This window comes from Phaethon lepturus, unplaced genomic scaffold, assembly GCF_000687285.1.
Source record: "Phaethon lepturus isolate BGI_N335 unplaced genomic scaffold, ASM68728v1 scaffold10339, whole genome shotgun sequence".
NCBI lineage: Eukaryota > Metazoa > Chordata > Aves > Phaethontiformes > Phaethontidae > Phaethon > Phaethon lepturus.
Genome location: NW_010561217.1, coordinates 106,105 through 118,457, shown reverse-complemented (window position 1 = coordinate 118,457; position 12,353 = coordinate 106,105). Strand labels below are relative to the sequence as shown.

The 12,353-nt window shown below is 42.5% G+C and overlaps 1 protein-coding gene across 1 annotated transcript in view; it reads right to left on the bottom strand.

Annotated features, from left to right (window-relative positions):
- CMIP (c-Maf inducing protein) overlaps positions 1-12,353 on the bottom strand; it is a 68,545-nt gene that overhangs the window by 15,734 nt on the left and 40,458 nt on the right. Inside the window, exons 8-10 of the mRNA XM_010293928.1 lie at positions 10,604-10,707; positions 9,919-10,023; positions 8,323-8,676 (exon numbers count right to left, since the gene is read on the bottom strand). Coding sequence (XP_010292230.1) covers positions 8,323-8,676; positions 9,919-10,023; positions 10,604-10,707 — 563 coding nt within the window. The remainder of the gene's footprint in view (positions 1-8,322; positions 8,677-9,918; positions 10,024-10,603; positions 10,708-12,353) is intronic.

Genomic DNA, 12,353 nt, shown 5'->3' with positions numbered 1-12,353 from the left:
TAGTACCACAGCTGCCAGCTGATGCATTTTGTTTTCATCTGTCATCTGTTTTCAACTGTCCTTCTACAAGGAGACATCCATAAGGGAATGCTCATGTGAACCAGTGCAACGAGAACATTTTGCTTTACAGCGTGCACTGGTCAGGGCAAACTCATCTGGCAGCAGATCATCTCGGTCTACCTCCAAAATGCCAGCTGCTCGAGCACATGTGGTAAAGCAGGTACATCTTCTCCTGTAGGAATGGCACGTTGCACGCTGCCACCCCTTTCCTTCAAAGGATCTCCAACATTCAGTGGTTAGTTAGCACTAATTAACTGCCACCGTACCAATGCACTGCACAAAGGGTACAATCATTGTAAGATGCATAAAGTGAAGAACACAGAAGACAAAATAATTTGGCAAGTCAGCACCAAAACAGGGCACAGAACCCACTAGCCGCAGCCCAGATCCCAGCACTGCCTGCTAGGCCACTCTCGCTCCAGCGAGTACACACAGAAGTAAATGTGGTAAATCTCATATGGCATGAAACACCTCGGGATGTCTGTAGAAGACAAATGTAGAAGAGCCTACTGTCTCCTCTTACTGCTGTTACCCTTCAGATTTCAGTTTTAAAAGCCAGAGTGTTGGCTGCAGCTTACTGCAAACTTGGCACGAAAGTATGGTATGTCTTTAGGAAGGAACGAAGTGTAATGTTCTCAGATGGACAGTATCTACTGATAGCATTAGAAACAGACAACATATGCCCAGGAAGTGTTCCAAAATAATGCATTTTTTGCAAAGAGAAGGTTCTAGCCCAGCAAAATTGAACATGGATGCATTTCCAAAAGTCTCATCCATTTTTTGAACCACATAAAGCAGATGCACATGATATTGGACAGTCCACAAAGGCATGTTCATGGACACAAAGAACACTTACGTGCATGAGCTGGGTAGTCTTAAGAAGCAACATGCAAAGAAATTTTAGTTGAAGGGATTATCATAATGTAAAAAGGAACCAGGGAGGCAGTTATCACTTGTCCAAGAGTAGTATGAGTTCAGGTTACAAAAATACATAGTATCTCACGCAAGCAACCAATCCACAAGAACAACTATGATCTGGTAGTAGCTTAACACATTAAAATAACAGATGAATGCTGTACAAAGGCACTGTGGGATGGGTTAGTAGCTCTTCCACACTGCTGTGCAAAAGTCCCAGGTTCAGTACAGATAATTTTCTTTCCCACGCCAGATGCAACCTAGCACAAAACCAGTAATTGCCTGTAATTTCGGTAGGCAACCTCAGCAAGTAGTCCTGCCCTTTTCATGGGTGCATTACTAGCGAATCCTAGCACTTCCTTAAATCCCTCTACCAACAGGCCAAGAACCATAACACTGTGTTGAGTTCAGGGAGATGTCTCCTGCCCCATCTGCAGCTGTTAAACAACCAGAAAAGCACTTAGGTACAAGGCTGGGCCTTAAAGGCAGGCGGCTCACAACTGAAGTGGCACCAGCCAGGCAAAAATCTCAGTGCTGGTTCTCTTCAAAACACTAAATAAATAACATCTGAGAGTCTTGGCAATGTCCTCTAATAAATACAACTTGTTTATTTTCCTCTTGTTATCTTTAACATTTGAGCACGAAGCATAGCACATGTGAAGCTACAGTAATCCAAAAAAGAAACCTCATTCCCATGCCAGCTGCACTAGAAGCCACTAAGCCTAACTTTCTCCTCCATGAAAAATTGTGTTCTCTGGTCTCAATTAGGAGCAACTGTGAGATAAGCGGTGTTAGACTAACCTAAAGCAAGTGTGAGTCCATTGCAGATAGAGGACCTTGTGATCACCCATTCACAAGGTTCTTTTCAAAGATAAATAAAACCTTTACCTGCTTAGACACTAAAGAAATAAGGAAGATGTCCGACTTCGTTTAGTGCCTCAGAACAGCAAGACATGAAGCAAGACTTCATTATAAGGCGTTGTTTTTCCACTCTGTCTGTGTAAAGTGAATATCATGAAATGCCTGAGGATGGGGCTTGTCATATAAACTGAAATAACTCAAGTAAATCTCTAACATAGCACCTTTAAGATGACCTGCATTCAGATTCATCTGAAAGTCTCTTGTTTACCTACCAGGTCTCTGTAAGAGACAGATGATGCAATATATCTATAGCCACAGCCATGAGAAGTGCCAGAGGTCTCTGATCCACACAGCCTGGGTTTCCCTACGTTTGTTAGGTGTGAGAACACAGTCCAGACCACAAGAAGCAGTCTGACTTCGAGCTGGCAGCATACTTCCACTCAAACATCCATCTCTGTACGGAAGATGTTGTGTGCTCCTCCTGCTGCCATTCACACCCCCAGAAGCAGCCAGTCCTGCAGTGCTGTCCTCTTGGGATCACTGCTGTGCCCAAGCCTCAACTCACCTTCCACATCACAGCCCCACTTCTCGCAAGTGACCTCTGGGTGCAGCCTGAACGCTGGCCCTGGAGAGCTCATGCATGGACCTCATGCTGCCGCTCGGGTCCTCAAAGAACTGACAAGTCTAATGAGCAGTCTTTTTTCTTTTTTTAAACATACAAGTCCTTTGGAAATTCTTAGTAAACCAGGAGCTGATTTTACTCTAAAAATTACACATTTTTATTGTAGATACAAACAACTTTAAGAGCAGATTTGCAGATTTTTGAGCAGAAGAGACACGAAAGTCAAAAGGCTGAGCTAGGAAATTCAAAGGTGTTAAAGGTGTTTCACATCACATGAGATACAGCACCTACAAATCTTTCCTAACAGAAGCTTAAAAGCTGAAACGCACTTGGAGGCTTAGTTTCCGTGACATCCCAGGTTAAGTGTTACACCACTAAAATTCCTCCTTGAGCAATCTGGAGAGCTGAGATTAGCAATAATGTGAACCAATCAATTTTTCATGGCTCATCTTCAAAGGAAATTGCAAGAAGAAAAAAGCTGCGTTGTAATAGACTAAGACGGGGTGAAACACTGCAGAACACTGCAGACAGAATTGGACAGTATCACTCTCCGACTTTTCTTGAAGCTGGGAGTTACATATGGCATCCATTTGCAGAGCAGGTCTGTGAGAGGGCAGTGAAAATAAACCACAGCCTCTTTTCCTAGGAGGAAAAGAAAGAAAGAAAGAAAACCATCTCCTATGACATACATAGAATTCAGTCACATGAGTGAGACCCAAACATAAAATCTACACAGCCTGGAATCCCTTCAATCTGAGCTAGGAAACATGAAACAAACATAGCAGAGGAATAAAACTAAACTACTTATTAAAGCCTACGGTGTTTCTCCTCCTCCCACCTATTCCCTTTTCAAAAACATTTTCCTTCTGTCTGTGCTCATCATATCTGCACTCTTCTTTCATTTCAGACAGTTGCTTTTTCTTTTTTTTTTTTCTGTCCATTCAAAGCCCTACCACAAGACAGAAGTGTTTGAAGCAGGGAAAGAAAGAGAGAGAGATTAGCTCTGGCTGCAGTTAACAACCACCGCAATGAGCCAGACAAAGAGGCCATGCCAGGAGGAGGAGGGAGCACAGAGATACCGGGAGAACTCAGGGGAGCGCCTGTGACAAACTCCCTTTGGAGCTCTTCAAAGGATGCTGGGCTGAACACTCACCACACAGCCTAAATCCCAGGATTGGCCTTATAAAAACAGAGGAGAAGAAAGACTCCCTGATCACTGGCTCTGATTTTTGCCTGATTTGCGATTTTAGGTGAGTAGCACAGCAGTCATCCTGCAGCCCGATCTATGGGTACTTGGGAAGTGGGTGCTAGGCTGGAGGTCAGGGTGCCAAGCGAATGAAGGCTGTCAGCGCAGTCACCTGCTACTGCACACAGCTTTACTTACCCAGAAACCTTTTTTAGGGGACTGGCCAGAACATTGGCCAACCGTAATAATTAAATAATCCCCAACTGCAGTGACTTTGCCTTTGGGCCATCGTCGTTATTGGCCTGCCAACATAATACATTTTCCTTCCCCAGGATCACCTTTCACCAAAATGAAAACCTGCCCATATGTCATGTGCGACACAAACAATCCAAAACATATTAGCAGCCCAGGGCAACCCTGATAAACATGACATAAGAGAATCCACTTGGGATATTCAGAGCATGCCACTGACCTATAGGGGAATGCAGAGAAGGCAGGGGAAGCTCCAGTGTGCGTTTGCGTTTGGAAAGCTGTTGGTCTTGTCACTGAGAGACTGCAAGCCCCGAGTCCTCTGTTTTTAGAGGATAATAAAGAGACAAGGAGCAACTACTTGGAAGTAACTTGTTTCTCCAGACTGAGCAGCCTGACAAGATCAAAAATCTTTTAGGTAACTCCTCTGTTATCAGCTAATTATAAGATGACCAAGCCCCCTAGACGTGTACCTTATTCCTTCTTTCCTTGGCTCTAGGTCCAACTCCCCTAAATTGTATGACACAAGATTTAGCTCAGAGCTCCAGGGCAGGCTCAGGAAAAGTCCCATCAGACCTCCTGTTACATAAGGCACAAACCTGCTATCTGCAAAACAGTGAGGTGTCTTTCCATGTTCAGCCTTCTTTTGAGCTGGGCTTGTTTGTTTTTTCAAAAGAAGAAAATTTAGCACCATTGAAAGGCCCTAGAAAGGTCCTGCCCCTAGAAAGGCTGCTGAGAACAGAAAAAGGCCTCCGCTGCTCACAGCTGGCATGGTAGCATCCGGAAACAGCAATGCAAGTTTGCCCAAAGGAGCCGACTCTACCCTGGTCACACAGGCTCCAGAGAGGGGTACCAGTGTTTGGGCATCTGGAATGAGTCTTGCCGCTACAGACATCCACGGAAACAAAAAATAACACAGACAAAGGGTGACAGCTTACGATACAACATCATCACAGCCACAGCCTCCCTAAGAGGTGTGTCTGTTCTCGCAGCCAGTTTAGTTTGCTCATTGTTGTTCCGGATTTCACTACAGGCGCAGTTTAAGTGTTGCCAGAGGAATCAGTGAGGTCCTTCAGATGACACACAGACTCTGAAGTTACCCAGTCCAAGGAAGAGGACACATGGCCCCTTTTACTGCAAATTTCTCTAGCTGCTGTTGCACTGTTCAAGCGCAAGTTTGGCTGTACAAGAAATTCTCTAATGCATGGAAGCATTAACATGCAAGTAGGAGCTGGACAATGCTCAGCAGCTCTCACAGTCTCTAATTTAATATGATGAACAGAAAGATTTCAATTATTTGGAGCATTTTCTACGCACCACTTTAAGACTTGTAGCATTCAGGAGGCACTGACTGGCATCAGTAACACTGTCAGAGTCCAAAATGCATTAGAGAACACTGACACAGAAGCTTGATCCACTTTTGAGTGCAGGACAAAAATACCATGTTCCACTAGAGACTGTGTCTGCTTTAAAATCTGCCCAGACTTTGGGTCATCTGCCAACACCTTTAAAACCATGATTTTCTGTTTTCCTTTAGTATGCAACAGTTGTGTTCTGTTTCTCAACTACATCAGAAAAGGGGTCAAAGACGTTCTTGGTGCTATGATAACAGCCACACAGATGAACTTTATAATTTGCACATTTAGCTTTCTGTGCAAAAAGCGAGGTATTACAGTGATTACTAAATAATTGCTGTTACATTTTTATCAATATGGGTTTTCTGCGCAAAAAAGTAAGTATTGTGTAGGAGTTAGGTGAACAATAGAACGTCCTCTGCTGAAGGTACTGTTAAGAATTCTTACTTGCTAGGCTTTCAATAATTAAAATCTGCCTAAATAAATTACTCCCTGCTGCCCTAAGTTAATTATGTAAAAAAGGTATCATTGTTGGTGACTCTCTTGTTTTGATGATGATATTGAGTCAGACACCTAAAAGAACAATTAAATTCAATGCTAAGTAACTTATTTATGTTTGGCTTACCACTGTTACTAATAGAACATTATTTTAGTGACTGCCCACTGAGAGCTCAGCTCCTGGATAGTAGTTTTTTTATAATTAATGTTTTCTTCTTACTGGCATGTTCTTTCTTCCTCTATCTTCATATTCTTGGTTTTTCAAAGGACAGTAATAATATTTAGTTCATCAGAAAGCCTTTGTTGATGAAGAGTTTGAGCATGCAAGGAATCAGCATCACAACTGCATTATCTTTCATTTTTGTTAATAACTACTAGCCCTTCTACAATGCTTGTCCATCACTGGTTTCAGAGTTTACAAAACAACATTCAAAATCTTTACCTATATTTTATGGATAAGCAAACTGAGGCACAAAATGAAGGGACTTATCTAAGACCTCCTAGTAAGCCGTGGCAGAATCAGGAACAGAACTCATTCCTGCGTTAATGCTTTCAGATCTGAAAAAAATCAAGGGATGAACAGAAGCGGGAGGGAACCCAAATCAGTGGAGCTACAATATACACCAGCCATAGCTCTGCCTTAGAAACTGTCCTATATTCTCATAGGTTGTGATTTCTCAAGCAGGGTGTGGACTCTGGCAAGGCAATCTGAGGAGATCTGCACCAATTTTGTAGTATCGCTGGCCCTTCACTATAAACCTCCTGTGGGTTTCACCCTTCAGAATTACCATTGTACAAGCTGGAAAAGGGCACAAAGCTGTTCCGCACCTACAACCTGTGCAGTAACGATAACAGATTCCCATTTTCACTGTTGTTATTGAAGAGCTTGATTTTTAAGGAGATGGCAAACACATCCAAAAAATGTTACTTTAAGGTATGGAGTGAAATAAGAGTTCTTTGTGTAGGAAATTATAAGGGCAGTGAGACCTGGCATATCAAATGTTTAAAATGTGCAGAGACTGTGAGGAAGAACACGCCCGTTTGTGAATTTGTTCATAAGTGTGTCAGCTGCATGATAAAACCAAACCCATCAATGCTTAGTAAGCCAGCATCGAAGCCAGCAGCAGGACTGAGAGAGTCGATAGTGTTTATGGAAAACATCTGGAGTCAAGGGGACAGGAATAAAGACATGATGTGTTTAATGTAGCACCTGGGTGCGTGAAGACTCAGAAGCCACCAGATGAAGCAAAGTCAGATGCTATGCTTTTTTAATGCATATTTTTTTCTAGGCAGAAGAGGCTACGCCAGGGCAGAGGAGAATAAAATTAGCCTTCAGCAACTTCCTGCTCAAGGATCTAATGTGAACAGTATCTTGGATTCACCTGTCCTGTCTCTAGTTCTGAGTGCATGCTTATGTATGTATTTGCAAGCCAGCTCCACAGTGAGTGAAAGAATTATGTTGAAAACCGGTACTATGTAATTAGAAAAAAAAGAAAATGTGGGACAAAACTTCCACAAAATCCTCCATCACAGCAGCTGGATTTCATTTAATTCCTCGAATGCATACAACCCGATTTGCATTTGACTTCAGTGTAGCCACATGCTCATGGTTTACAGCAGAGTCCAAATCTCACCCACCGTGTATTGGATTCTAAAAAACTCAACTATTACTTCATTAAGCCTCACATTGTTTAAAAACAATTAATGTAGAAATATAACAGTTGCCCAAAGACATACTGCAACTCAGTAGCAGAGCTGGCTGTCAAAGTCAACAAAGTTGTTTTGGGTCATTTTCCTGTGCTTCTATTGTAAGCTTCCATTCTGCAGCCCACCTTTTGTGTTACTACTTTTCATTTATTTATCCAGGAGAAAAACAAACTTTTCCCATAAAACTTTTTATTTTATATTCCCCTTGAAGATATTCAGAGGATTTGCCCCCCAGGAAACCATGGAGCCATCATTTTGTAGAGGCTATTTGAGCATTAGTTCACTAATACAGGTCCGCTGTACCAAAGCAACTGGTAGACAAATAGAGGCTCCACTCTAATACAAGTAAATCTGAACAAGTCATAAAACGTCTACAAACATGTGAACATGGGAGAACACCTAAAGTGAAAGACATTGACCTCATCTAATTTGTGCTGAAGCCAGGGGAGCAGCGCTGCCTAGCACTACACAAGCACTGAGCCTAGCACAGACCTGTCTTTTCTAGCTCTGTCTCACTCTTTGTCTAGCTTTTCTTCCTGTCTCAAGAGCCCTGGAGGAGACAAACCGTTTTTGGGTTTTTTTTTGGTGGGCAAGAACAAAATAGAAACCAATGGCAAGAACATCCCATCTTCTGTAATATGCCTGAGGCTTACTGTACAAATAAGCTTTCCATTTTCATCTTCCTAATGCTATTTTTAGACCATACTGGCAGTGCCAGATGTCTCTTTCAGAGCCTGGACTCTAGAGCTGGCGTTAGATTTATAACCATGTGCTTGCTGGCCACAGATGTTGAAGATGACAGGCCTGTGGGAAAAGCCCCCATTGTTAAGATGACATTGTTCAAAAAGCTGTTTAAAATAGTTACTCACAGCATCTTGAGTATTTCAACGTAACAGCCAAGGATCCTGTCTGCCTGGGCACTCAGCTCAATGCTTATGGTGCTGCAGGTAGGACTGACCATCAAGCAGTCAATCAGGTTGGGCTCGCTGTCATTGCCAACATTGGCTGTCATCTTCTGATTAGCTGTGTTGTTGCGCTCCACTTCCACATGGATCTCATTTGAAGTGACAATAGCTGGTTTGAGACGGGATTCAGTCAAGGTGGCCTCTTGAGAGACCAGGTCAGGACTTGTGTGAAGAAGGCGGAGGGGGAGATTAGGCTTTCGGTCACACTGCTGCTGGCAGCCATTCCGAATTTCCTTCAGGCTTGGCGAATTGTCTCGACTGAATTTTTAAAATAAACAAATAATTTCAATAGACAGACATAACAGCAGAGAGCAGGAGAGAGAGTGCAACACTGAGAAGCCAAAGATCTTTTGCAATTTCCCACTACCTTTCACCCGAGCCCACCAGATTGCTTTCTCCTGTGTAATCAGATTACTGAAATCAATTAAAAACATTAAAAGGCTCCAACAGGACTGCTCTGCAGCCCCTATCCTACAAAGATGCGAGCTTTTCATTACTCTAATTGACATGCCAGTTTAGTATAAAGGTGAACTTTCCCATCCAAGTTGTGCAAAGCTGTAACAGAATCCATGCCCAAGTATGTATCTGGCTACAGTACATGCCCAGACATTTGTCTGCAGCCCTCGTGTCTGGAATTTTTGTTGGACACTAAGCAGCCCCTGTCTGTGCTCTACCATGAGGAAAGTCAGATAGGCATAAACAAACAGGAAACATAGCAGAGGGGAACCTTCAGTGTCTACTGGAAACTGGCTCATGTGTCAAGAACTGCAGCACCTATTTTGCTGTCAGGAATCAAAATTTTCCACAATAATGGAGACAGCATTGTGAAACCAGCTCAGGTTCAAAGCTGTAGATACACAGGGATTTACACACAACCCCTCTTCAAGATCTCACCCTTCCCTTTGCGTTAGGTGTAACACACACTTCATGTGCCAGTAAGGGAGCAAAACGGACACTGCTCTGGGTAGTGCTTAGTTCCCAGAGACTCTTGTGGAGCACTCTCATCTTCTGCTGGCCTAAAAAGACTGGTTATGGCTGCAGTCAGCCTTAGAGGACTATCTCAACAGTGGCCAAGATCAGCACGCAGCTGGCTGTTGAGCTTCATCCTGGAAGTTACTTCAGCTTGCAGTACTTCTGTACTGGGAACTGCTGAGCTCCTTGCATCACCAGCACTGCCCTCACTTGCAAGAATGGGAGACAAAGGTGTGCAATAACAGATTGCCATGCTCACTGCCTCAAAACATGCCACAGTGAGTACAAGTGAATGAAGATTCAGCATCTTTCAGGTCTTCAAGCACATAAAGTGTAACAAATATACTCACATATCTACAAAAACATGCATGTGATTGATCAGAACTCCCACATGTAATGCTAACAATGAGCAGAGTGACAATGAAGACACGCTCTCACATACCCACACCCATGCTCACACCAATCTTGCTTACAGATGGAGTGGGTTTGGAAGTGAATAACATGGGGTCAGCTGGGAATTATACTGACCTGTTGATAAATTCCTCGTAACATGAATAAATGGCTGCTAAGCAGACAGCTACAAGATTTGGCAGGACCCGGGGATGAGGGCATTGTCCAGTTGGACCATGCATGCTGAAAAACAAAAACAACGATGACATCATTGTGAGGAAGATTTCTGTAGGCAAAAACAGTCAGACAAAATAGGGTGCCAGAGCTGGATAGACAGCCTTGGGGAATCTTCAGAAGGGCCATTACAGAGAGTTAAACCCCTACCCAATGGCCCTATTTATGAACAACGCTGCATCCTCAGTTTGTGATATCTCTACAGTCACCCCAAAATCTCACACATGACTGAGCATTATGTGGTCTAAAGTTAATGGGAATCTCTCTGTAGAGGCTTTGAGTCTAAATATATAAAAAGAATGTACACACAGCAAAGTCCATTTGCTTCCAGTGTGTAACTAGGCAGAAAACCCTAGCCATATTTGAGAATTAGGGTTTTTTTTAAAAAAAAAGAGACTTCAGCAACTTATGGACTCTTGAGACTCATGAACTCAGAGTCCTCATGGACTCTTCTAATTTATTTGCTGTTTGCCAGTACCAAAAAGCACCAGCTATTCTTAATAGCCAGTAACAAGATGAACAGGACTGGGAGAAGTAACACAGCAAAGCATGTGGACTGGAAATACGCCATAAATTAAATGTAACTAACCTATGAATAAACTTCTTCACCACCTCCATTCCAGCATTCAGCTCATTCAAAGCCAGAATATACTCCTGAGTAAACAGCCGCAGCCGAGGGCACTTCCCAAAATCCTGTCCAAAAAGGAGAGACTCAGTGAAGACGGTGAAACATGCCTGCAATGTACATTGAAACTGGGTTTTCAAAAGAAATCAACTCAAACACAACCAAATTCACTTTGTTACTATGCTGACGGCTTCAAGAGCACAGTATCACTGCGTACCACTGCATGCTGAAGTAATGTTCTTCCCACTAATAATGACATGTTTTTCAATCCGCCTCTTTCCCCCATACTCATCTTGAAAGAAAAGATGTGTTTAATGGGGGGGGGAATCATACCTGCACTTCATTTCTTTTGTACACTTCACTCCATACCTTTAGTTTGAAATGCAGGGGGGTTTTTTGCATTGTTGTTTCCACTCATAACTGCAGTTTTTTAGAAATGCAACTCAGAAATAATTTTTTACTTCCATATTTGACATCATACCTATTCTGGTTTTAAATAAAATCTTTTTGACATGCGATCAATAAGTGATCAAGTATAAAACCAGAGATCCGTTCTTTCTCCAGGGATTTTACTCCAGCTACAATGTGAATTTGATAGGTGAGCTCACCAGTCACTTTCTTTAAATCCTGCAGTCAGAAAGGCACCTGCTAACTGAAATCCTGCATCTCTTCACATCACCTGCTATTTTTAGATGTGAAAGGAGTAAAATCTGATGTCTGGTGAGTGTTATTCCACAGTACATTTCTTCACATTTACACAGGTGTAACCTTATTACACAGGTGTTACAGAACTACAAAATTTCTGAGTGGTGAACAAGGCCCACTGAGGACAAACAAGCTCTCCCAGTTATCCCTCAAGCAGCTGGCTATGGAAGAAGAGTAATCCTGAAAAAATAAATGGCAAAATTTAAATTTTTAAAGAAATTTTAAAGAAATGCCACAAGTGGTAACGAACTGGTGGTCCATAAAAGGGAAGATACACTCCCAAAGCACTGAAACCTTCTGCTACTTATTTTGGTTTCAGGCACTTCTATAGCACAACCTGTATTAACATCTCATAGGCTTTACAGCTAGAGAAAATTATGAAAAATTTGAATACAAGCCCAGGCAGAACAATGTCTCCTTCAACTCTAAGTGTCACTCTTTGCTAGTACTGAATGGCTACCTGGTAACTTCACCCAGCAAAGGGACTGTGGGCGATTCCACAGTTGGTATTACAATCAAAATCACTGAACTTCTAACAACTCCTTCAGGCAGGTGCAAATGCACTTGGTTCAAGGGCATGAGACTGTCTGTGCTTCATATATCATTTGGTGCCATTTAATTTCATGAATACTCCTTGCAGGATAGCTTTTGCAGTTGCAATTTATTTATGAAATTTTTCAACCCATGTAAGGTGTCCTAACATTAGAATGAAAGCCCAAGAGGTCGTAAAGAGGATGTCATTGCTGACCGCTCTAGAATAAAATATCTCTCTAAATGTAATATGATGCCCTGTCACCACACCAGGTATATAACACACTATCAATATTGTTTGCTCAAGAAAAACCCCCAAAAACCAACAGCGCTTATATTCAAACATTTGGGCTGAGCCTGCAAACAGCTGAAATCCAAAGGTACTGAGAGGTCACTGAGCATTCCCCAAACAACTCAGCATACAATAGTCTCCAGTCCTGCACGTGACTAAAAGCTATCCTCATTCTTTCGAGATTTC